Here is a 24,389-nt window from a genome sequence, read left to right on the forward strand (position 1 = left end):
CAATGGTGTCCTTACTTGGGTCTTTTGACTTTGCCTTGAGTATTTAGATAGCTACTCACATCTCTCCAGGAATAGACTTACACAAAAAGAAGAAACATTTACTCTTTTTATCAAGTGCAATGTTACCTGTAAGCATTTTACAAATACTTTCCTCATGTAGAGAAGTCCCTTTATACTCCCAATTTGCTGAAAAATATTTGTCAGGAACTTGTGATATGGTTTCTAAGATTATGAAGACTGTAAAATTCATAATTTGGTTTGGGTTGCTAACATAGAAAGTTACAGTAATGATTTTACAATGCTAGACCCATCTTGGATTTATGGGATAAACACCATTTTAGTCGTGATGCTTTATCCTTTAATGTAGTGGGTTAAAATTGGATTAAATTTTTTTAAACTACTTTATTGAGGTGTAACTGACATACAAAACTCTATATCTATTTAATGTAAACAACTCAATGGGTTTGAAGGTAAGCCTACATTCATGAAGCCATTAGCAGAATTAATACTATAAAAATATCCATCATCTACAAAGTCCTTCCTCCCACCTTTTAAATTTAATTTCATGTTGTTTATTTTACGGGGATAAGAACACTTAGCGTAAAACCTATCTTCTTAGCAAGATTTTAACTATGCAACAGAGTGCTTTTAATGATGGACACTGTGATAAACATGTCTCTGGGGATTTATTCATCATGTGTGACTGAAATTTTACAACATTCAAGACACTGCCCCTTTCCCCCACATCCCAGTCCTGGAAACTGTCGTTCTAATGTCTGTGTCTGTGAGCTTGGGTAATTTAGCTTTCTCATACAATCATGTCTTATTTACCAATCCATGTTTATTTTATTTCACTACAAATACTGTCTTCTAGATTTATGGTCACAAATAGTTGGATTTTTTATGTGTGTGTGTGAGAGCGATACTTGTGTGCACGCTTATGTGCACACATGCACATGGAGTCAGAAGGAACATGGGGCCCCTTCCTCAGTCATTCTCCACCCTAGTTTTTGAGTCAGGGTCTCTGTGAACTGGGTCCTCTCGAGGTGGCTAGTCTGGCTTGACAGGTAGCTAGAGTTCCTCCTCTTTCTGCCCAGTTCAGGAGGGCGGGGTTGTTACATATCTGAGCCTTTGCGCGCATCTCTTGTGTGTGTACTGGGGAGTCGAACTCACGTCATCACACTTACACAGCAGACACTGTACTGGCTCAGCCATCTCCCCAATATCAATTTTCTTTCTCTTTATGGATGATTCATGTTTTATTTTAGATTATGTTTTATTTATCCATTGAGCTATCAGTGAATGGATGAATAAGTGAACATTTAACTTACATGCCTCGACTCCCATGACAGATGCTCAAATGAGCAAGTGAATATGGATAATTCAAGATACTGGTTTTTGTTGCTTTGGATGGGCACCTAGAGGTAGATTGCTAGAACCCTTTTTGAGGAATAGACCGTTTTCCATGGTGCCTGCATCAGATTCCATTCCAACAGTACAAGGATGCTTTTTGTTGTACAGGCACGCATGGCACACATGGTCTCTTTCACGGCAGCCATCCTAAGGTACGGAATGCTAGTGTGGCTGTGGTGTGCATTCCCTGAGACTAGTGGAGGTGAGCTTATGTATCTGCGGCTGCTCACCCTTTCCCATAAGGACTAAAGGTCTGTGCAGTGCACTGTCCAGTTTTAAACCTGGTCTCCTTTCCCTAGGGCTGGCTTTGTTCCGCTTCTTGCTATTAGTTGTTTATGTAGCTTGACCACTGACACTTTCTGAGATAAATGATTTCCTAATCATTCCCCCATTCTGTAAGCCACCCTCTCATTTTAAAAGCTGCTTCATGGCTATGTTAAGGATTTGTAGCTAACAATTATCTACGTTTGCATCTGTTGCCTATAGATTTCTTGGACAATAAATCATAATGAAGTTTGTTAAAAAGTAATTATTTGATTAAGCCTAGTTTTGCCATTTACAAAATGCAAATTTTTTCTTTGGGTAGATGTAATAATTCACTTTTAAATGTAAAAAAAAATTAAAGAATTAAATCTTGGATAAGTTTTTGGTATTTCAGGCCTTAGAATATATTCAACATTTAATTTATAACCATCACTTCACCTAAACACATACCATAAAAGATGGAACTGGGTGCGACACACATGGAGCCTAAAGGTGAAGCACCGGCCCTCTGCACATGCGCAGAAGACCTGTGCGTAGGAAACGAGACTGTATTCCATCTACAGGTATAGAGCTCATGCTCCGAGTTCTCTGTAGTTCTCAGGCTCTGTAATAAAGCCTCATATAAAAATGAGTAATTATAAATCGTGAGCGAATGTACTCATTCAAAATGAGAACAGAGTTCCAGCCCCTTTACCGACTATACAAATAGGTTGTATTTGTCTATTTGGTTTTAAGAATTTCACAGGAAGTTACTTGAAGAGGTGCGGTAGATGCTAATAAGACTCCGTTTCGTGGTTCTCCTTTTGAACGAAAATCAGACCTAAAGTAGGTATCCAGGAGCACTGTTAGACTCCACGGCCCACTTTAAACACTGCCTCTGTGCAAATAGTAACACAGTCACTGCTTTATCACTTTTCTGAATCTATGTCCATGAGCGCTCCTGCAACAAAAGCCACAGCTGAGAATAACTGACTACAAATGCAGAGGAACTGTTTGCTCCCCGCCAGTCAGCACATGCCTGGAGGAAACACTCAGCGGTGCCACACACTGCTAGCCCACAGGAATGATGAGCTCACCCTCAGAAGGGCTCACCTTCCTACCCACACTAGAAAGTGCGCTGGGAGTGTTTTCTTCTTTAACTGAAGAGAGTCACCACTTACTCCTCCTTCCCTCACCTTGACCTCTGCAGGTGCAAGCCCAGAGTCACAGCACTGATGCAATGCCATAGTCACCCTTCGTAACATGGGATAGCCCCAAACAAGGAATTAAGAAGAATCCAAGGCTGGATAGATCCAAGGATCTACACTGTTGAGGTGTGCAGTTTCTCCTCAAGCACGGACCTACATGTGTCCTGGTGACTGCAGAAAACCACAGGCAAGGAGACAAAGGTCAGCGGAAATGCCCTTCATCTTCTAGAAGAGAAATCTGAACCAAGATAAACCTGTGGCTTCTGAAGAACTCGTCAGTGGGTTGTCTGCCGCTGAGAGCAGGCTCTTCACCATGCTCAAGAAACACAGTGACTAATAACTCAAACCTGGCTGCTGAGGTCCCAGTGTAGAAGAAGTCACTTCAGGAATGTTCTATGGTAATTCTCAGTATTTCCTTCGTCACATCTCAAATGTTTCTTTATAGTTCTGATCTCCTTTTCATTTGTTTTTGGTTTTTTTTTTTTTTTTTGTATTTTACTACAGATATTTATTAGTTCTTTGTACAGTATGTTTTAACTATATTTGCCTTTCCCCCACTATACTCCCTTCCATAAATTATATTCTTTTATTGTTTTGTTGTACATTTAAAAAAATGAAACAATAGAACAAAAGATCCAAAAAACTGACCCATACTGCTGCAACTACTTGATTCTTGACAAAGGCGTCAGAGTCATGTAAGAAAAGAGACAATCTCTTCTTAAAAGATGGTGCTAACTGGGAAAATTGTTGTTTACATGTAGAAGAGACTAGCTTGTACAGAAATCAACCCAGGGCTTGGTGGGGTGGCTCAGAGGGTGAAAACACTGGGTGGTTCCTGCAAACAAGTCTAATGACTTAAATTTGACCCTTGAAGCCCTCATAAGTTTGGAAGAAACCAGGCTCTACAGAGCTGTTTATGATTCTTATCTTTGACCATCTGTATATCTTTGTTTCTCTAGCATCTGATTGTTGTACTATGCATGTACTGAAGCAAAGCACATCAAGTAAGTGATTAAGCCCAGAAACACAGATAGACTTACACTGTTGAGGTGTGCAGTTCCTTCTCAAGCATGGACCTAGATGTGCCCTGGTGACTGCAGAAAACCCCAGACATGAGACAAGAGAAATGAATTTGGGGCAAGCAAGGCTACGGGGCAAAGAAGTAGGGAAGGAAAAACTTTGATAAGGGGGTCAAAGATATTAAGATTCTCCCTGCAATGCTGTATCTGGTACCTAGTTAAACAATATATAAACAGCAATGGGAAAAACAAATATTATTGATTCTTGGAGTAAACCCAGCATCTTGTGTCTCTGTCAACCATTACCCTTCTTTCCAGGTTCCAGTGACACCCACAGCTGTGCTGGCTGCCACAAGGGTCACCCAGTGTGAGGCTGAAATACATTGTCTACTCAAGATACAAAGAAATTTCAAATTGGACAAGGGGCTTCACAGGCTTGTGAAATACAGGAGGAATTCCTAAAGTGTTAAGAAACATGAAAACATTATATATCTTTATTATATATCAATCATGTTGAGGTTAAGAGGAGTTTAAAAATTAATAAGGATATTTTAGTTAGATATTTAGCCACCATTATTGAGCATAACCTATGGTTTGCAGAAGAGGGAATGTTAGATCCTAAGAACTGATGGGAAATAGGAAGAACTGGAAAATGAAGCACAAGCAAAGTAAATCAACTTCTGCACAACACTTCAGTATTTGGAGTGCTGTTGCTGTTGCTGATGCTGATGCTGATGCTTTGGAGCCCCTGGAAGACAAATCCAGGAACCAGCAGACTGCAGTGGTAGTTAAAATTCCTTGTCCCCCTACAGCATACTAAATGAAACCTTTAGTGCAGATTAAAGTAGCAAGACAAAGAAGTCTTGTTTTTGAGTTCCAGAGAATGGCCAAAAGACGTCATTCTAAGTAAGGATTTAAACAGACTTCACTAGCTTGCTTGGAAATTCCAAACTATCTGCCTTACAAGAAGCTTGTGAACTTTTGTCTCTGGACACACCATGCACGCACAATTCCTGTGGGGCCTCCTTGTTCTAGGCCCTGCCTACAGCGAACAATTCAACAGCTCTGTCACCTGCTGCTGCAGTACCAAGCAGAACTCTGCCAGCCCTTCCACCAGGGCCACCTGCCTGGTCCATATGTCGAAGAAGTCGGCTTGCTCTCACCTTCAAAATTTTTGACTTTGCAGCATCTTTGACTACAAAGGATGGACATGTTACTTGCTGGTGATGCAAACTTGAGAACTACTTAAAAACGTAGTGACCAGGTTCTTGTAAATTAGAAAAGAAGGAGAGGAGGAGGAGGAGGAGAAAGAAGAAGGAGGAGGAAGGAGGAGGAGGAAGGAGGAGGAAGGAGGAGGAAGGAGGAGGAGAAGGAGTAGGAGGAGGGAAAGGGGAAGAAGGGGAAGAAGGGGAAGAAGGGGAAGAAGGGGAAGAAGGGGAAGAAGGGGAAGAAGGGGAAGAAGGGGAAGAAGGGGAAGAAGGGGAAGAAGGGGAAGAAGGGGAAGGAAGGAAGGAAGGAAGGAAGGAAGGAAGGAAGGAAGGAAGGAAGGAAGGAAGGAAGGAAGAAGAAGAAGAAGAAGAAGAAGAAGAAGAAGAAGAAGAAGAAGAAGAAGAAGAAGAAGAAACAAAATAAAACTTTGAAACTGAGGCTTAATTACCTGCCAAGACTAAATTAGTTAATAAAACCATAGAGATTCCCAACAGGACATTCATATCATATATACTGTATAATATATTGCATATGTATACATATATATGTATATGTATGTACATGTATTCAATCTCTCTCTCTCTCTCTCTCTCTCTCTCTCTCTCTCTCTCTCTCTCTCTCTCTCTCTCTCTCTTTCTCTCTCACACACACACACACAAAGCACAGGACTTATCCCATTTTTGCCATTTGTCACACAGGATTGCATCTTACACTAAATTTCAAGGCTTCTGTACAGTGAAGAAAACAAGAGGGTGAATCTTTGCTAGTTGCTCATCTGTTAGGAGATTAATATTCAAAATAGATATAGATCTCAAAAATCAAAGTCCCAAAGAGAAAAATGAGACCCAAATGACCTGACTGAATAAAAGATCTCAAAGAAGAATTAATGGGCAATTAATATACAAAATACATTTAACATCTTTGCCCATCACTAAAATTCAGATCAAAACTTATACTATAATTTGCTTTATATATATAAATATATTCACAAATATTTTAAAAATATTATATATAATAAAAATATATTCTTGTTACAATAAATCCTGATAGAAATGGAATGCAGGGGGACGAAGCTCTAGATACTGATAATTTGAATATTAAGAGGCACAGTGGGCTTCAGGGAGATGGGGTGTCTTGTCAAGGTTGTCCAATTAATAAGCAGTACAGTTAGAATTTAAGTATTTCTCCCTTCTCAGAGCCTGTGCACATACCTCTATACTATTAAAGATAGCAATTTGAGATAAAGTATGGGAGGAACTCTAAATGGAGAAGCAGAGTCTAGTTTAAAAGGAGAAACTGGAGAATGAGAAACAGGGTATGGGAAGACTGATATTTTAGTGTGGCGTCATGACAGTGGTGGTATTGTTCATACTGTGGGCTGTATGTGAACTCACTGTCCTTCCGGGGTGCAGAAGCTGCAGATGGTGAGCAGCCATGTCCCGCCCCTTGGGATTTGGACTTTAAGGTATTTTTAAAATCTCTAAGCCTACTCCAAGGAGTAAGAAATGCAGCAGAGAGAAGAGGCTGAGGTCCTAGGATGAGGATGGATGGGAATATACCCAAGGACTGATGCAATGCAGGAAGTCAGACAGAAGTGAGTGGCTCTCCTGTGTTAGCCGGGCAATGACTCTTCCACATCTCTGCACTGACCTGCTGTTCACCCTACTTTATATTATGCTGTCTGCCATGAAAAGTGTTGCCAAAGAGGTGCTAAGGGCAGGCTGGGAAGGCTCATCACCCTGCAGGAGAGGAAGGCCTAGGGATCAAGGTGCTGTCTTCAGCACTGCCACAGCTGAACCCACAAGTGGACACACCAGTGACTCAGTGTGTCTCTGGGAACCCAAGTCAATCTAGGTTTACTCAGATGGGTGGAGGGACTTTGGGAAGTTCCAAAAAATAAATTGCTGTCCTATCTGAATAATAATAATTCTAAGGAGTTATACGAACTTAGTCTATCCTTCAGTTTCCTTGTAGAACCACACAGAAGAGGGCCCAAGGACCTCTACTGCCATCTTCTAATGTATGTCTTGTCTTCAATGCCCTCATACAGAACAGATACTGTCTTGGCCTCAACCACTCCTTTCCATTCAAAGGTGTACTTTACACATCTATAACAGTCTATTTTGTCTTCAACCTCAAACTTCCTTCATCTTAATATTTATATTCAAACCAGCCCATTCACCACTTAGCACTACAAGCAATTCTTCATAAACAACATATTTCATTCATATGACTTTATTAACTATAATACAATGACACCCTAGAAATACTAGTAGTTTCTCAAAATAATGTTTCATTATATAAATCTTCCAATAACTAGAATAAAGGTTTTATACTTTAAAAATTACAATCTTTAGGTAAATCAGCTAACTTCCAACCAGTTTGAAGATGTCCTTGTTCCTGATATTTAAGATCAATGCATCATCATTTAACTTGGCCATTGCTGTATATAGATGCTGCGTGTGTGCTTTACACAGATGCTGTGTGTGTGTTGTGCACAGGTGCTGTGTGTGTGCTGTACACAGATGCTATGTGTGTGCTGTACACAGGTGCTGCATGTGTGTGCTGTACACAGGTGCCGTGTGTGTGCTGTACACAGATGCTGAGTGTGTGCTGTACACAGATGCTATGTGTGTGCTGTACTCAGATGCTGTGTGTATGCTGTGCACAGGTGCTGTGTGTGTGCTGTGCACAGGTGCTGTGTGTGTGCTGTGTACAGATGCGGTGTGTGTGCTGTACACAGATTCTGTGTGTGTGTGTGCTGTACACAGATGCTGTGTGTGTGCTGTACACAGATGCTGTGTGTGTGCTGTACTCAGATGCTGTGTGTGTGCTATACACAGATGATGTGTGTGTGCTGTACACAGATGCTGTGTGTGTGCTGTACACAGATGCTGTGTGTGTGCTGTACACAGATGCTGTGTGTGTGCTGTGCCTCAGATGCTGTGTGTTGTACACAGATGCTGTGTGTGTGCTGTACACAGGTGCCATGTGTGTGCTGCACACAGATGCTGTGTGTGTGCTGTGCACAGGTGCTGCATGTGTGCTGTACACAGGTGCTGTGTATGTGCTGTACACAGGTGCTGTGTATGTGCTGTACACAGGTGCTGCATGTGTGCTGTACACAGGTGCTGTGTGTGTGTGTGCTGTACTCAGATGTTGTGTGTGTGCTGTGTACAGATGATGTGTGTGTGCTGTACACAGATGCTGTGTGTATGCTGTACACAGATGCTGTGTGTGTGCTGTACACAGATGCTGTGTGTGTGCTGGACACAGATGCTGTGTGTGTGCTGTGCACAGATGCTGTGTGTGTGCTGTGCACAGATGCTGTGTGTGTGCTGTGCACAGATGCTGTGTGTATGCTGTACACAGATGCTGTGTGTGTGTGCTGTACACAGATGCTGTGTGTGTGCTGTATACAGATGCTGTGTGTGCTGTGTACACAGATGCTGTGTGTGTGCTGTACACAGATGCTGTGTGTGTGCTGGACACAGATGCTGTGTGTGTGCTGGACACAGATGCTGTGTGTATGCTGTACACAGATGCTGTGTGTGTGTGCTGTACACAGATGCTGTGTGTGCTGTACACAGATGCTGTGTGTGCTGTACACAGATGCTATGTGTGTGCTGTACACAGATGCTGTGTGTGTGCTATACACAGATGCTATGTGTGTGCTGTGCCTCAGATGCTGTGTGTTGTACAAAGATGCTGTATGTGTGTGCTGTATATAGATGCTGTGTGTGTGCTGGAAACAGATGCTGTGTGTTGTACACAGATGCTGTGTGTGTGCTGTATACAGATGCTGTGTGTGTGCTGTATACAGATGCTGTGTGTTGTACACAGATGCTGTGCTGTCAGGAGACATAATGAGACAAGCTAATAGCTAGCAGGTGATCAACCTGAAATGGCTTGCTTCGGATTATTATATAATCTGGGACAGGTGTGCCCTTATTAAGCACGGCTGTAAGGGATTCATTTTAGGAAAGATTCCTACTATTAATTTGCCTTCCCTGTTATTATTAAACATATATAATAGTCAATAAGTAACAGCACACCCCTTTGGAACAGATCTCTGCAGACCCATGAAGATGTACTGTCTTATAGTGATGCTATATAAATAGATGATTTAAGTTTTAATGATGATCCTATAAGAATACCTAAAATTATATATGTGATTATTAAGCTCTTTTATAGTGGGACTGCTATTAGGTTCTTTTCTGATAGTCAAAACTGCAATGAGAACTGTGCCAGTCTCCCAAGTGTGACCAGTTAATTGCTCTTAGATGGTAACCAGACTTTCTCCTATTCAGAGCACATTCCAAGAGGTTGTAAAACAATTAACCAAAGGTCATAAAAATGGAACTAATGATTTATTATAGGTGCCAAGACAGAAGATAAAATATTGACTGGGTTTATCTATACAAAACATCACTTAAAAGTTATGGTTTTAAACCTTCAGTGAACCTGTGGAGTTGAGATGTTGTTTAAACATCCACAGGTGATGGCTGCTTAGCTAGATAATTACTCCTAGTAGATATGCAAGTAAACATTCTCTGTTGTAAACTTCTATGATTTGATTTTTGTGTGAGCTTGTGATGAAATTTGTAACATGTGGTCATGCATTCTGAAAGATATTTAAGGGCTGAGGACAAGGAAAAGAGTCAGAACTGTGATGAGAGGAACCAAGCTGAGAAGAACTGAGCTGAGAGAGGAACTGAGCTGAGGGGAAGTCTTTAGACAGAGCACCTTGTAGACAGATTTGAACTCAAGAAGAATTTAGAAGTATAGGCGCAGCTTTCAGAGAAAAGGCATTGAGAGTAAGAGCATTGTTGTGACTTCCGAGAAGGAGGAGAGAACAAGGTTAGAAGGAGAATGCAGAGTGGAAAAGCTTAGAAACTATAGGTAACATAAAAAAAACCTAAGAGAGCAGCGTGCGGCATACAGAGAGAGAAGAAAGAAGAAGCTAGCTGTAGAGAGCAGAGGAGCAGGCGGCTTCTCCTCGCCATGGGGCAGAGCAGGTCCCACGGTAAGGACGAAGCAGGCTTAGTCTCAGTAAAAGGAACAAAGCTTTCTTCTTACAAACATGGGTTTAATTCATTTAGCATTAAAAGTGTGGAAGCTTTTCCTTTCTTGATGCAATAAAGATTGGAGCTCATTTTTCATCCAGAATGAGTGACTTCTTTCTACACCAGTGCTTGGTCTTTTGCTCCACATGCATATGTAAGTATGGATGCATGTGTACGTGTGCAATTGTGAGAATGTATGTGTGTGTGTGTGTGTGTGTGTGTGTGTGTAATTATGAGAATGAATGCAAGCTGGGCCCAAGTGGATTTGAATGGAATTGTATAAATGAGCAAACATGAAGTGGACTTTGAACTTATGTGAGATTATGCATATTCGCTTATGTAAAAGTTTTTCTTTCTGCAAGTGTTATTCTCTTCACTGTTTCAGTAGAAGTTTATTGCTCTAAACTTCTGCCCTAGCCTGACAAGCAAGTGGCATCTGGACAATAGGGAAATGGCTGTAGCAATTCATCCTTTACTTAATCTCCTACTGTTTTAGGATGAGGTGCTAAGTGCCTGAGACTGCAGTCTCTGTCCTCAGAGGAACGCAGAATGCAGATCAGCTACAAAAGCATAGTAACGGAGACTTAGTTAAGTAAACATTTTATTATGTAGCAACCCTAAATATCTCTTAAGACAAAGTCTTACCCCAGAATCTCTTAAGACAAAGCCTTACCCCTGAATCTCTTAAGACCAAATCTTACCCTCCACCTACACTCTTCCCACTCCACTGCCTCAAGAAGAACCTATAAGAAAGAAGAAACCTCCCACCTTGGCTGGCCACTTACACTGTGTCTGGTGCTGTACACAGATGCTGTGTGTTGTACACAGGTGCTATGTGTGTGCTGTACACAGGTGCTGTGTGTGCTGTACACAGGTGCTGTGTGTGTGTGCTGTACACAGGTGCTATGTGTGTGCTGTACACAGGTACTGTGTGTGCTATACACAGGTGCTGTGTGTGTGCTGTACACAGATACTGTGTGTGTGCTGTACACAGGTGCTGTGTGTGTGTGCTGTACACAGATACTGTGTGTGTGCTGTACACAGGTGCTGTGTGTGTGCTGTACACAGGTACTGTGTGTGCTATACACAGGTGCTGTGTGTGTGCTGTACACAGATGCTGTGTGTGTGCTGTACACGGGTACTGTGTGTGCTATACACAGGTGCTGTGTGTGTGCTGTACACAGGTGCTGTGTGTGTGTGCTGTACACAGGTGCTATGTGTGTGCTGTACACAGGTACTATGTGTGCTATACACAGGTGCTGTGTGTGTGCTGTACACAGGTGCTGTGTGTGTGCTGTACACAGGTGCTATGTGTGTATGCTGTACACAGATGCTGTGTGTATGCTGTGTACAGATGATGTGTGTGTGCTGTGCACAGATGATGTGTGTGTGCTGGACACAGATGCTGTGTGTGTGCTGTACACATATGCTGTGTGCAGTGTACAGGGGACACACATTTATGTCGCTGAGAGATCAGGTTAACCATGGTAGAGATCAGGTTAACCTCGGGGTCATTCCTCAGGACCATTTATCATTTCCTTTGTGACACGAGGTCTTTTATTATCCTACAGCTCTCCAAACAGTCTAGGCTGGGTGGTCAGTGAGCACCCAGGCACTGCCTGCCCTTTTCCAGCAGTGCTCATTCTATCCTGCCTGGACTTTTCCTGCATGGCTTCTGTGAAGCACACCCAGATCTTGGTGTTTAAGAAGCAAATACTTTACTGGCTGAACTCTCTTCATAGTTCTAAGCCAAATACAGTTCTAAGTATGTTTCTATCAAGCTTTGAAGGAGGAGAAAGAGAAGAAGGAAGGACAGTAATGAGGCCTCTTCCTGCCATAGGAGAATGAAGACGGCAGACAACTACAAACAGGTACTTAGTGCCCTAGAAACTGGCTGTCTCTGTGCGCTCAGAATGGTAGTTTCCTATAGACCTGAAGCCTAGTTTAACAGGGTCTGATTTTCTGATTTGAGATTCTGACTAATTCCAAATATCAGTTCTGAGGGCATATGCTCGAGCGTTAGGTAACATACAGTCAGACCACTCCAGTGAATAATACGGGAAACTAGAGGGATGAGGTCAGTGTTAACGTAAGCTACCATTACTCATGCCTCAGCTTCACCACACAGCGATTTCTTCTTTCACTGTTCTTCTGCAACTATCTTCAGAATTCATCACTGAATTCTTCACTGTCGTCTATAGAAGGCTATCAGTCTTTCTGACACACAGCACACTCACCCCCCACACACACTCTTTCTGACTTCTGGATGCAACTGCTTCCATATATGCTGACATCTAGTTGTGACGCTGACCCAGCCCTCCCTGCTGTAGCTACCTCTGCCATTAGGTCACTCTCTGCCTATTTAATTCCCACTCCTAATTGTATTCATTGGTTTCCCACACAGGATGCATCTACTGATACTTGACTGCTATTGTGTAGTTATATAGGCCCATTTTGGGTATAGATTCCTGGTTTCTGTCATTACTGCAGTTATTAATATCTCCAGATTTTATTCTTAAATTCCCCTCGTGACTGTTAATGAATGACGTGGAAATGGGACAACCATCTTAACCTGTCTCTCACAAAGTCTACATGTTCTTCCCAGAAATCTTCCCCCAAGTATTTACTTCTTCAGGATGATGTCGGGGCTGCACATGAGGCAGACCTCCAGCACTCGAAAGAGTGACACACTTTCTGAAAAGAAATAGGAACAAGGAGTATGAATCACTCTCAGTCTCTTCCCTCCAAATGTCTTTTTGCCAAGGTGGCCTATGGCCAAATTACCATTACATTAAAGTAGGACTGGCGCCCTCTGGTAGTAAGAGGATTCTCCTCCCAGGGAACTGGGTTGTAAGGGAGGAACTAATCAAAAAGCCCTACCCAGGCACCATCCTGGGCCTTCTGCATTAACTATGGATAATACGCTCAATTCTGCCTTTTCTATCCTTCTCTGTTTGCCTTTCCTGGCCTCTGTAACACCCTAGACTGGAGTCTGACCGCGGGCTTTACACAGACGCCCACGGGAGAACCTCGAGGACGGTGACAGCAGCGTCAGGTACAATGAATGATTTGTGTATTGACATAATGTGACATATGTGCTGATTCAGTCACGAGAGACCGTCAGCGGATCTCACAGGAGGACCTGCCGCTTGTCATGATGACAAGACAAAACACGAGCTTGAATACCCGCTGAGAAAGTTTTCTCCACCAGGAGAAAAATTATCCATTCAATATTACAGCTGATAACTGTGAACGCTGAGAAACACGGCTCAGTATTTACAAGTTATTGACATTAAACACGCTTTCAAAATATAAATACTTGTGACATTTAAAGCCCGGAGATTGCCGGTAACAAGCAGCGACACAAGATGATGGAGGCTGTCACTCAAGCGCTGCTGTGGCCAGGGATGCAACACTTGAGAATAAATAAGAAATAAACACTTTATGGAGCAAGTAAGAAAAAAATCGAAATAAAAACTTGGATCTGCTAAATTAAATTGTAATAACTTTCCTTTTTGCCTCTGTTCCTGTCTCTGTAGAAACAGTTCTTGGCAGCCTGATGCAGGCTTTCAGGGGTGAGCTTGCCTCTGGCTCTCTTCTCCATCCCTGGCTCACACCAAAGTCCATGCCTTAAAGATTACAAGTAAGGTGACTTATTTGTATTTCTTACACTATCCTTCATAATGTATTAGTGTACAACCATAACCAAATAGTATATACAACAAAATCCCAATATCTCCAGCTTGGACCTTATTATGTACAGACTGCCTCTAAGGACTTTGTGGTTCTCTCTCTCTCTCTCTCTCTCTCTCTCTCTCTCTCTCTCTCTCTCTCTCTCTGTGTGTGTGTGTGTGTGTGTGTGTGTGTGTGTGTCTGTGTCTGTGTCTCCTTGGCATGTTGTTCTCTCAGATGTTTCCTTGAATTTTCTTCCACCTTACCTAGGGCACAGAATCCACCTCAGACCATCATATGAGGAAGAGTTATAAAGGAACGTTATATTGTGCTTTCCAGAGCTGTGTTTGGGGCCACCGAGAGACCGGGGTGTGGGGTGTGAAAGACGGGAGAATGCATGCCCATGCCCATGCCCTGGGGTGGGGGCAGGTGGGTGGCACAGCATTACCACAGTGAGAGCACTAGCTGTGAGAAGAGCATCACCAGTAAACCTTAGACACACGCGGAAAGTAGCAGGCGGGAGGCAGAAGAGAAAAGAACCGCCCAGAGTTTTATCTCCCTTCCCTGCAGATTTCCTGCAGTGCCAAGCCTCAGCAGCAGTCAGTGGCTAAAATACGCAGGCCAGGCTGTCCACAGGTCATGAAGAACAAAGCAAGACAAGGCAGAGTGGATCCAGTGGGCTGATGAACGACTGAGAATGAGACTCCACTCAATGGCCATATCTTGAAAATTATTATCAGCGATCGATGTCTAAAATGGTGTCTCATCCATATTCTCTTCCTTCACTAAACTTCAATGTGGCATTTGTCTTTCCCTGTCATGATTGAGTTTTTTTTATTATTTTTTTATTTTTTTCCCACAGATGTTATAACCTCTTCAATGATTGGGCTTCATCATTTTATTAAGTACCATACCCTTACAATTTGTAGCATTTTCTACTGTGCAGCAAAAGTTCAATGATTATTGAGTCAACAAATCCAATCTTCCCTTTGCTATCTGAAAGTATTCATGTTGATTAAATCAGAGACATGTTGTAGACTCTCAATATTTCTAAGTAAATTCGTCATATGAGCTCGGTACTCAAGCCTTTTCTAGGAACTAATATATCATTCTGGTCACTTTATTTACTCTTTTAATTAAAACAGATCAATTTAAACATGTTATAATGAACATAAACATATTATTTTCACATATTTTCTCTCTTTATAAAACTACAAAAGAACCTAATTGCAAAACTAAAGGAAATCATGATATTTAATGAACACAACTCGTTACACTGTACTCAGTGCATGAACATTCTTGAAAAGGTGGGTCACACAGAAGGAATGTGATACATTCTACCGACAATTTATTTAAAATACTCCTGCTTACTTGTGCTGACACCATGATACTTGATCTGTTAAGACATTTTAACAGTTAAAAAAAAAACACAAAATACTTATGCCATTTCAAATACAGCAAGAGTCAATTCTTAAAATTAGCAAAGATTTCTTTAGAATACCTGGGTTATTTTTTGTTGTTGTTGTTGTTTTAATTTCTCCTCCTAATAACTTCAGTAACACAGTTGACCAGCTCAAGTGCTGGTGGCTTTAACTGGTTCCATTTATAATCAAGTTGGGGTTGGTTCTTCTTTTTCCTTATTCTTAAAAAATACAACTTTTGGTTCTTCTTTCTATATGAGCAGAGGCCCTCATTTTGTTGCACCAATTGCAGACACCATCATGTGTGAATACCCTGACTCTTGTGCCCAGTGCTACCACTGGGACATGTTCTAGTTGACTCTAAAAGCCTCGCGCTTGGGCGTGGTCAGAGTTGCATGGTGGTTATCTGTCCCTCCCTCACATAGACACTCTGCTTTCGCCAACACAATTTTAAAGATCAAATTCAGTTTCTTTTTGTTCCCCTACACCACAAGATATTAGCAACCGGCACCGATCTGTTTGTCAAAGAGGCCGGCAAAGTGCACACAGTGATGTGACAGGTGCTGACTCATGTACAATGGGCCAATTATGATGACTGTGCAGAGACAAACTTCAGTTCATAAAAGTTAGTCATACGTTTACCTATGTGTATCTCTCATATATTCTTTAAATGCATCAAAAATTAGGGCAGGAATGACTCTACCATGTCACCCCACCAGATAACCATCAGTGTGGACTTACCTGCAGCCACTATGATAATGTCTGCTAGCTGAGTATGGGCCTTCAGCTGTTCTCTGGGGGTGTATCTGTGCGCGATTGTCACTGTTGCATCACCTGCAATGCAGAAGAGCCTCTGTGAGTGGCTGCACCCTTTCCAGAATTGTGCAGTTTTAAATCTATAGTAGTTTTTGTTACCACCTATGTACAGGGAAGTTGCTTTGACTTGATTAAATCACATTAAAAACTAAATAGAAAGTCTGGATAAACCGGAATGTAAAAGTCTACCTTTCAACTGGATACATGGAAAATAGAATCCATCTGAATAAAGGCAGAAGCTGATCAACCTCAGGTGGTTTTTCCTCTATATATTTTATTCGATTGGCCATTCAACAGTCAGTGTTAGGGTTGTACACTGTGTATCAATGACAGGGAGATCAGTACAGACAGCAGCAGGATAAGTGTTTGTAAAATGGACAATGTATTGCAGAATACATTAGGTGAGGGATCTATTCTGCCAAGAGGAGATGTCAAGAAAGGGTCCCTAGCGGAGGAAAAGTATCTTTTAATGTTTCCAGGCAGGAGTGTAACAAGTGAAAAGCTACAGCAGCATAAAGCAGATGTGTTTGGGGGCCACGTTTAGAAAGAGGGGCAGGTAGAGTAAGCAGGAAGCCTTAGTGTGAAAACTTGAGTGGGTTACAGATGAATGAAGGAGGGAGGCAGTGTCATCCCAAGATGTAAACATGGGCCTGGGAAGACAAATGAGGTAGATGCAGTGATGAGAAACCGCCCAGGGAGAGACTCCTTGTAAGAGATTAAACTTCTTATCTCTCCCCCTGGAAGATATCAAATTCTTCCCAGGCAGCAACTACCACAAACTGTGCAAGGTAGGGCTTTAGAAAAATTAAAAGTCTTATTTTCCACAGACTTCATGGTATGTAAAAAACATGAAAGCAGCAGATAGTAGATACCACACAGGCACAGGCACAGAGACAGAGACAGAGACAGACACACAGATAGACACACAGACACACAGACATAGACACAGGCACAGAGACAGAGACAGACACAGAGACAAACACAGAGACAGAGACAGACACACAGACGCACAGGCACAGGCATAGAGACAGGCACAGAGACAGGCACAGAGACAGGCACAGAGACAGAGACAGAGACAGAGACAGACACAGACACAGACACAGACACAGAAAGGAAGCTCTTGGACAGCTAAAAGAACCATCCATGCACTTCTTAAAGGTGATGAGCTCAGCTCCAAGATGTCCCTCGGTCTCCTGTGCTATAGCTGTGAGAAACACAGGCGGAGGCTGGAGCACGCTGTGGATGACAGTGTACTTAAAGCACAGGATGACACAGAGGAATTGTCTCAACAGGAAGCACTGGGAGAACAGTAAGAGGAGAGGAAAGCTGGGCATGCCTCCACCCTAACCCCCAGCAGAAGTGTCCCGGTCTACAAAATAGCAGGTCTATAAGGATCCATCCATTTAATGATGAGTAATAGCAAGAAGGATTTGGTGAAGCATCAATAAACAGCCCGGCAAAGGACAAGTGTGGGGTGAGTTGGGGAGGTGACGAAACTGTTAGGATTCCGGTAGTGATTAGTCAAGTCATGATGACTCTGTGCACATATCCAAATCAATGGAACTATGCATCAAAAGCAGAAAACTTCACCTTATGAGAAATTTTAAAGCCAAGAAAAGGAAATATTTCAGAAGTAGCAAAAATAAAAAATCAGACAAAAATGAAGGTGAAATAGGTTTTAACTAGTTTACCAATGTATCAGCAAACAACAAAAATTTGTCGTGGAAAATGAACAATTATACACAAACACTGTAACTTGCTTTTAGTTAGAGCTTAAAGTAATAAAATCAAGGAAAGTAGGTTGAATCTATCCAAACCGACCTATAATGGTCAGTTCCCAGAAATACTTATGTAAAGGAACTGGGACATAACTTTGCAACCAATTAATCAAATTAAGACTGAGTGTTGCGAACAATTTTTAAAAATTCAAGATTGTGGAAAATATTATCCATAATGAAAGGAACTCGCTAACGTGTGTGCTTCGATTTATCAAAACCTATTTTGGGAAATGCCCAATGGACTGTTGGAGAGATGTGACATGTTTCAGTACAGAAATAAGACTTTTGAAAGATGTGAGTGGGACTGATAGACTACCATGGCTTGAGCACCCTTTCCTCAGTCATCTTAACTGCCGTGGCAACAGTATGAAAGGTGAAACCGGAAGTGTTTATTTAACCCAGGACAGTCCTCGTGGACCGGAAGTGTTTACTTAACCTGGAGAGTCCTCGTGGGACCGGAAGTGTTTACTTAACCCATGAGAGCCTTCATGATTAATGCTGCCATGGGAGTGGATTTCTTATGAAAGATGATTTCAGCCACAGCATCTTGTAACACTCGCGCTTCAGAGCTATAAAGAAATGATCTCTACTCTTAACAGATTACTTGCCTGTGGTATTCAGCTATAGCAGCAGAAAACTTACTCAGCCACTGACAAATGTAAATGCTATTTATATTGCTTAGATTATGTAGCAAGAATGCAACACACAAGGGTAGACTGGGACGGGAAGTTAATGGTAACCAACAAGTCCTCTTAAAAGCTAATTAGCCAGCAACATAGGCATTTGTTTCAAATTATAAATATTCTGAAAGGTGACTTTTATCAATGAATATCAGGTAAGAAAAAAAACAAACAGAGTGGGAACATTTTGTCAATTCTTTTATAGCATCCATAGATACCACACACACAAAAAAGAATTAACAACATAGGCATATGTTTCAAATTATAAATATTCTGAAAGGTGACTTTTATCAATGAATATCAGGTAAGAAAAAAAAAACAGAGTGGGAACATTTTATCAATTCTTTTATAGCATCCATAGATACCACACAAAAAAATAAAGAATTAAATCTACTATGTATTATAATTACTGAGACAATAAGGATCTTAAATATTAAAACATATAGACAGAAAATATTAAAAATAAAACAAAACAAACAGAATAGGAAGTACATTGTTAATTCTGACCATATATATTTAGCATAAAAATAAGTAAAAAAATTTCAGTGACCTCTAATGGATAATGGAAGGAGAAATTCCATATTAAATAGGACAAAGGTATATGCATTAGAAAGCAAACAGGAGGGCTGAGTGTGATGGCAGAAGTCTTTAATCCCAATATTTGAGTGGCAGAGGCAGGAGGATCTTTCAGTTCAAGGCCAGCTGCTCACATAGTGAGTTCCAGAACAATCAGGACTACGTAGAGAAACCCTGTCTCAATAAAAAGAGAGAGGGGAAAGGTAGGTGTTATTCCAGCACTCCGGAGGTAGGGAATTTCTAAAATGAAGCCATCCTGGGCTACATAAAGAGTTTGAGGCCATTCTAGGCTACTTAACTAGTTTAAGGCTAGCCTGGGATATGCATGAAAACCTTCTCCAAAACATTATTTTAAAAGGAAAGAAAAGCAGACAAAAAGAGAAGCAAGTGGAAAACAAGAGAAGATGTTATGCAGTAAATATATAAGTTATAAATGAAACTGATACAATGAATTAAATAAATTCTAGTGAACATAAGTGTACAATTAACAAATAAAGGAGAAACGCAACTCATAAAGCAGAAGTTACAAATGATATAAATAGAAATACATGTGTTTGCTAAATTTAATATACTCCTTTCAGTTCATAACAGATCAAGTATAGAAGATATAATGAACATCATATGATTATAACTTATTAAACTCTGAAAATAAATAATATATTTTATGGACCTATCTTAGTTAGGGTTTCCATTGCTGTGAAAGGACACCGTGACCAAGACAACTCTTATAAAGGACAATATTTAACCGGGGGTTGGCTTATAGGTTCAGAGGTTCAGTCCAGTATTATCATGGTGGGAATCATGGCAGTGTCTAGGCAGAGATGGTGTTGAGAATGTGCTAAGAGTTCTACATCTTGATCCACAGGAAGAAGGAGGAGACTCCCTTCTGCACTGGGTTGAGCCTGAGCATAGGAGACCTCAAAGCCCACCCCCACAGTGACACACTTCCTCTAACAAGGCCACACCTCCTCTAACAAGGCCACACCTCCTTCAACAAGGCCACACCTCCTAATAGTCCCACAATAATGACCATTCTCCTATGTTTGCTACAAAACCGGTACAACTCTTATTAATATTTTCCTTTTGGAGGGAAGTATGTAGTTCATTATAAAATTATTATGGAAAACATGAAAAAAAGTATTGAAAATTTTCTAAACTTATGAGCCAAAACATTTCTCTCAAATTTTGTACTTCTATAATAAACATTTGAGAGAAAATGTTTGGGCTCATAAGTTTAGAAGTTTCAGCCCACAATCAGATGGCCTCCTTGTCCTGGGCTTGTGGTAGAAGGTATGCACTCACAGAACCATTCATTTACCAGAAGCGAATGAATATAGGGAGCCGACGGTTGCAATTGCAGTTCTCCTTGAGAACATGCAACCAGTGACCTCAAGGCTTTCCAATAAGTTCTACCTTAAAGTTCTCTTTACTCTTCACACCTCCTCCAGTCTGCCCAGGGAGAAAATCTTTAGGCAATGAGATTAAAGTCAGAGTATGAAGTGTTTACGGAGCCAGTGAAACTGCAGAGTGGATCCCTAAGTCTAGAGTACAGTTGGTGTTTTGAGTCACGGGGCTGCTAAGGATCCCCTAGGGATGGGTCTGGACAAACATCTTAAGTACAAGTCTCAATCTGAGTTTTGAGAAGTCACACTCAAGCGCAACCACAAATATTCCCCCATGTTTTCTAAAAATAGTTACGCTTTGTTTCAACTCCTAGATTCTCACCTCCATTGTTGGGGGATGGACTGGGGAAACTACATTTTTTTAAAGGCACCTGGATAATGCTGAAGCCCAATGGGAATAGGAACACTGGTTTAGAAGCTGAAAGGGGGAACAGCTTAAAAACAGAGCGAGCAGAAGAAGAGTCTAATGAGAACCAAAGCCACGGACGTCAGTGGTAGCTTTGATCTGCACTTAAATGATTAGAGAAATAGTCCTATTAAATGGAGGCATTGCCGTAACTTGAAAAGCATGTCTTACATATCACTGAATCCATTAACTTTCCATTTATAAAAACCTCAAGAGAAATTAAGTGTTCTAAAATTAGAGAAATATTTTATTTTTTCCAAGGCACATGTTCATTTTTAATCTCACAGATAGTTATTTGGCTAACTACTCCTTTTTTTTTCTGCTAACGAGTTTTAAAGATGAAACTAATGACCCATTCATAAGTAATTAGACTTGATGAAGTAAATCCAGCAAATATATACTCAGTTCCAATAAATAAAACTAGTTTGCTTGACAGTGAGAATATATCTATGAAAATTTAATGATGTCCTTATTTTTAGTAGGACACTTATCTTTGGCTCCATTTTTAACTCTGCCCCTCTTTTTCCTTTTACTTCACCATTTCTCCTTCCTATTATGTCTAATATATTTCTATGGATCTATGAAGATGAGAATTTTAGTTTAAATATAGTCTCAGTGTGTAAATATTAAAAGTGATCTCAGGGCTAAGAGAATGAGCACCAAGTCGGTACAGAGCCTATCACATAAACATGAGGACCTGAGTTTGGATTCCCAGCACCTTTGCCAAAGCCACACATGGGACACACACCTGTAATCCTAGAACAGGGGAGTGAGGGCAGAGGTGGGCAGACACCTGTGAGCTCTAGTTTCAGTGAGAGATGATGTCTCAAAAGATATGCGAGGGTGAAGACTCCTGATGTTGACCTCTGGTCTACACACACACACACACACACACAGAGAGAGAGAGAGAGAGAGAGAGAGAGAGAGAGAGAGAGAGAGAGAGAGAGAGAGAGAGAGAGAGAGAGAGAGAGAGAGAGACATGGACACAGACACGGACACAGACACATACTGACACATAGACACATATACTATACACACAGTTTTTTTTTAAAGTTTCATTGTAATACTAATTGGAGTGGGTCTCCCAAAAGGTAGCATTCCTGTCTAGCTATATGCAGAGCTCTTTCCTACACCAAGCTTTTCCCATAATGCTGTGCAGCTGCCCTAAGCACTTTACATGCACAGGTATAATTAGAATCATTTATTCCTTATGGTTTAATGATTAACTTTCCTACTGCTCTTCAGTCTTGGGAGACAGAGCCACATCTGGGGTACTCACTGTTGTATTTTATATATTTACCAGCAAAGAAAGCAGCTCCTCTGTAGGAAAACAAGCTAAATAGACAGAACCGTGATGTGTTGTAGAAACAATGGCTTCCTTCGTGAATGTCCCCAGAGACTTCCCCTTCTTTACACAGTGTCTGGGGGACTCCTCATCCCTTCCTGATATTGATGTGGCCTGTCCCTCCCCTACTGACATAGGCAACTCTTGGTGGTAATGGAGAGCTATTTTTTTTTAATTTTTTTAATTTTATTGAATATCGGCTTCATTTACATTGCCAATGGTAAAACATTTTCCCCCTCCCCAAAGACCCCCAACCCCTCCTCCCACCCCCTGCCTCCACCTATATGCCCCTCCACCTGACCCACTCCCACCTTCCCCCCCCTTTGATTTTGCTTTGTTGGGGCCTCTATTGAGCCTTTACTTGATCAAGGTCCACTCCTCCCACTGATGCCCAACAAGGCATTCCTCTGCCACATTTTTGGCTGGAACCATGTGTACCCCTTGGTTGATGGTTCAGTCCCTTGGAGTCTTGAGGTATCTGGGTAGCTGAAGTCGTTGTTCTTCCCATGGGCTGTAAACCCCTTCAGCTCCTCTAGACCACCCTCCAGCTCCTCCACTGGTAACCCCACGCCCAGTCCAATAGTTGTTTGCTAGTTTCTGCCTCTGTATTTGTAAGGCTCTGGCAGGGACCCTCTGGAGACAGCCATGGCATGCTCCTTTTGGTATAGGCTTCTTGTCTTAGTGTCGGGGTTTGGTGACTGTTTATAGGATGAATCCCCAGGTAGGTCAGTCTCTGGGTGGCCTTTATTTCAGTCTCTGCTCCACATTGTCTCCCTTATTGCTCCTGTGAGTATTATGTTCCCTTTCTCAGAGAAACCAAAGCATCCTCACTTAAGTCCTCCTTCTTGAGTTTCCTGTGCTGGGTGAATTATAAATTGTTTATTTTGAGCTTTTGGACTAGCATCCACTTATTAGTAAGTGCATACCATGTGTGTTCTTTTGTGACTGGGTTACCTCACTCAGGATGACACTTTCTAGTTCCATCCATTTGCCTAAGCATTTCATGAATTCATTGTTTTTAATAGTTGAATAGTACTCCATTGTGTATATATACCATAGTTTCTGTATCCATTCCTCTGTTGAGAAACTTTTGGGGTAATCACCATCCCTGACCTCAAGCTCTACTACAGAGCAATCGTGATAAAAACTGGTATTGGTATGCAGACAACCAGGAAGATCAATGGAATAGAATTGAAGACCCAGAAAAGAACCCATACACATACAGTCACTTGATATTTGACAAAGGAGCTAAAAACATCCAGTGGAAAAAAGACAGCTTTTTTAACAAAGGGTGCTGGATCAACTGGAGGTCTGCAAGCAGAAAAATGCAAATCAACCCATTCTTATTTCCTGTACAAAGCTCAAGTCCAAGTGGATCAAGGATCTACACATAAAACCAGACACACTGAAGCTCATAGAGGAGAAAGTGGGGACAAATTTTGAACACATGGGCACAGGGGGAAAGCTCCTGAACAGAACACCAATGGCTTATGCTCTAAGAACAAGAATCGACAAATGGGACCTCATAAAACTGCAAAGCTTCGGTAAGGCAAAGGACACCGTCAATAGGACAAAATGGCAACCAACAGATTGGGAAAGGGGCAGGCGATGTGACTGAGGAGGGGTGTGCGTACTCTGATGAGTGTGCAGAGGCTGGAGATGGTGTTCTGGGCTGACAGTGGGACTGGTGTGTGGTATTCTGAGGTCATGTATCAACAGAAGATAGAGAGAAAAAAATCTGAATTTTGCTTTGACATGGTGGGAGTTTTTGAAAATGTAATGTTTACATTATTTACCATGGGAGGGCAGGCGGGGCTTGCACGTACCGCAGTGTGGGTGTGGAGGTCAGAGGATATCCTTCAGGAATTGTCCTCTCATTGTCCAGTCTGAGTCTTAGGGAGCAAACTCAGGTTGTCAACTCGGTAGCAAGTGACTCTACTCACTGAGCAGACTCGGGAGTCTTGCTTTATAAGTTAAACAGATTTAATGTTATTTCCTGCTGGGTAACAATCGCCCATGTCCAAGAAGAATCTGTTTCCAACTAGATGCTTACAAGATACTCGCTGGCTAAAGTTAGAAGGCACTGACTGTAAAGCGCCACTCCTACTATTCAAATGAGAACGTGAGATATTCA

At 41.5% G+C, this 24,389-nt stretch overlaps 1 protein-coding gene across 1 annotated transcript in view; it reads right to left on the reverse strand.

The window, feature by feature from the left end:
• Mthfd2l (methylenetetrahydrofolate dehydrogenase (NADP+ dependent) 2 like) overlaps positions 1–24,389 on the reverse strand; it is a 100,031-nt gene that overhangs the window by 44,761 nt on the left and 30,881 nt on the right. The window contains exon 6 of the mRNA XM_052199286.1: positions 15,993–16,085. Within this exon, the coding sequence (XP_052055246.1) occupies positions 15,993–16,085 (93 nt within the window). The remainder of the gene's footprint in view (positions 1–15,992; positions 16,086–24,389) is intronic.

The sequence above is a fragment of the Apodemus sylvaticus genome, chromosome 11 (assembly GCF_947179515.1).
Source record: "Apodemus sylvaticus chromosome 11, mApoSyl1.1, whole genome shotgun sequence".
NCBI lineage: Eukaryota > Metazoa > Chordata > Mammalia > Rodentia > Muridae > Apodemus > Apodemus sylvaticus.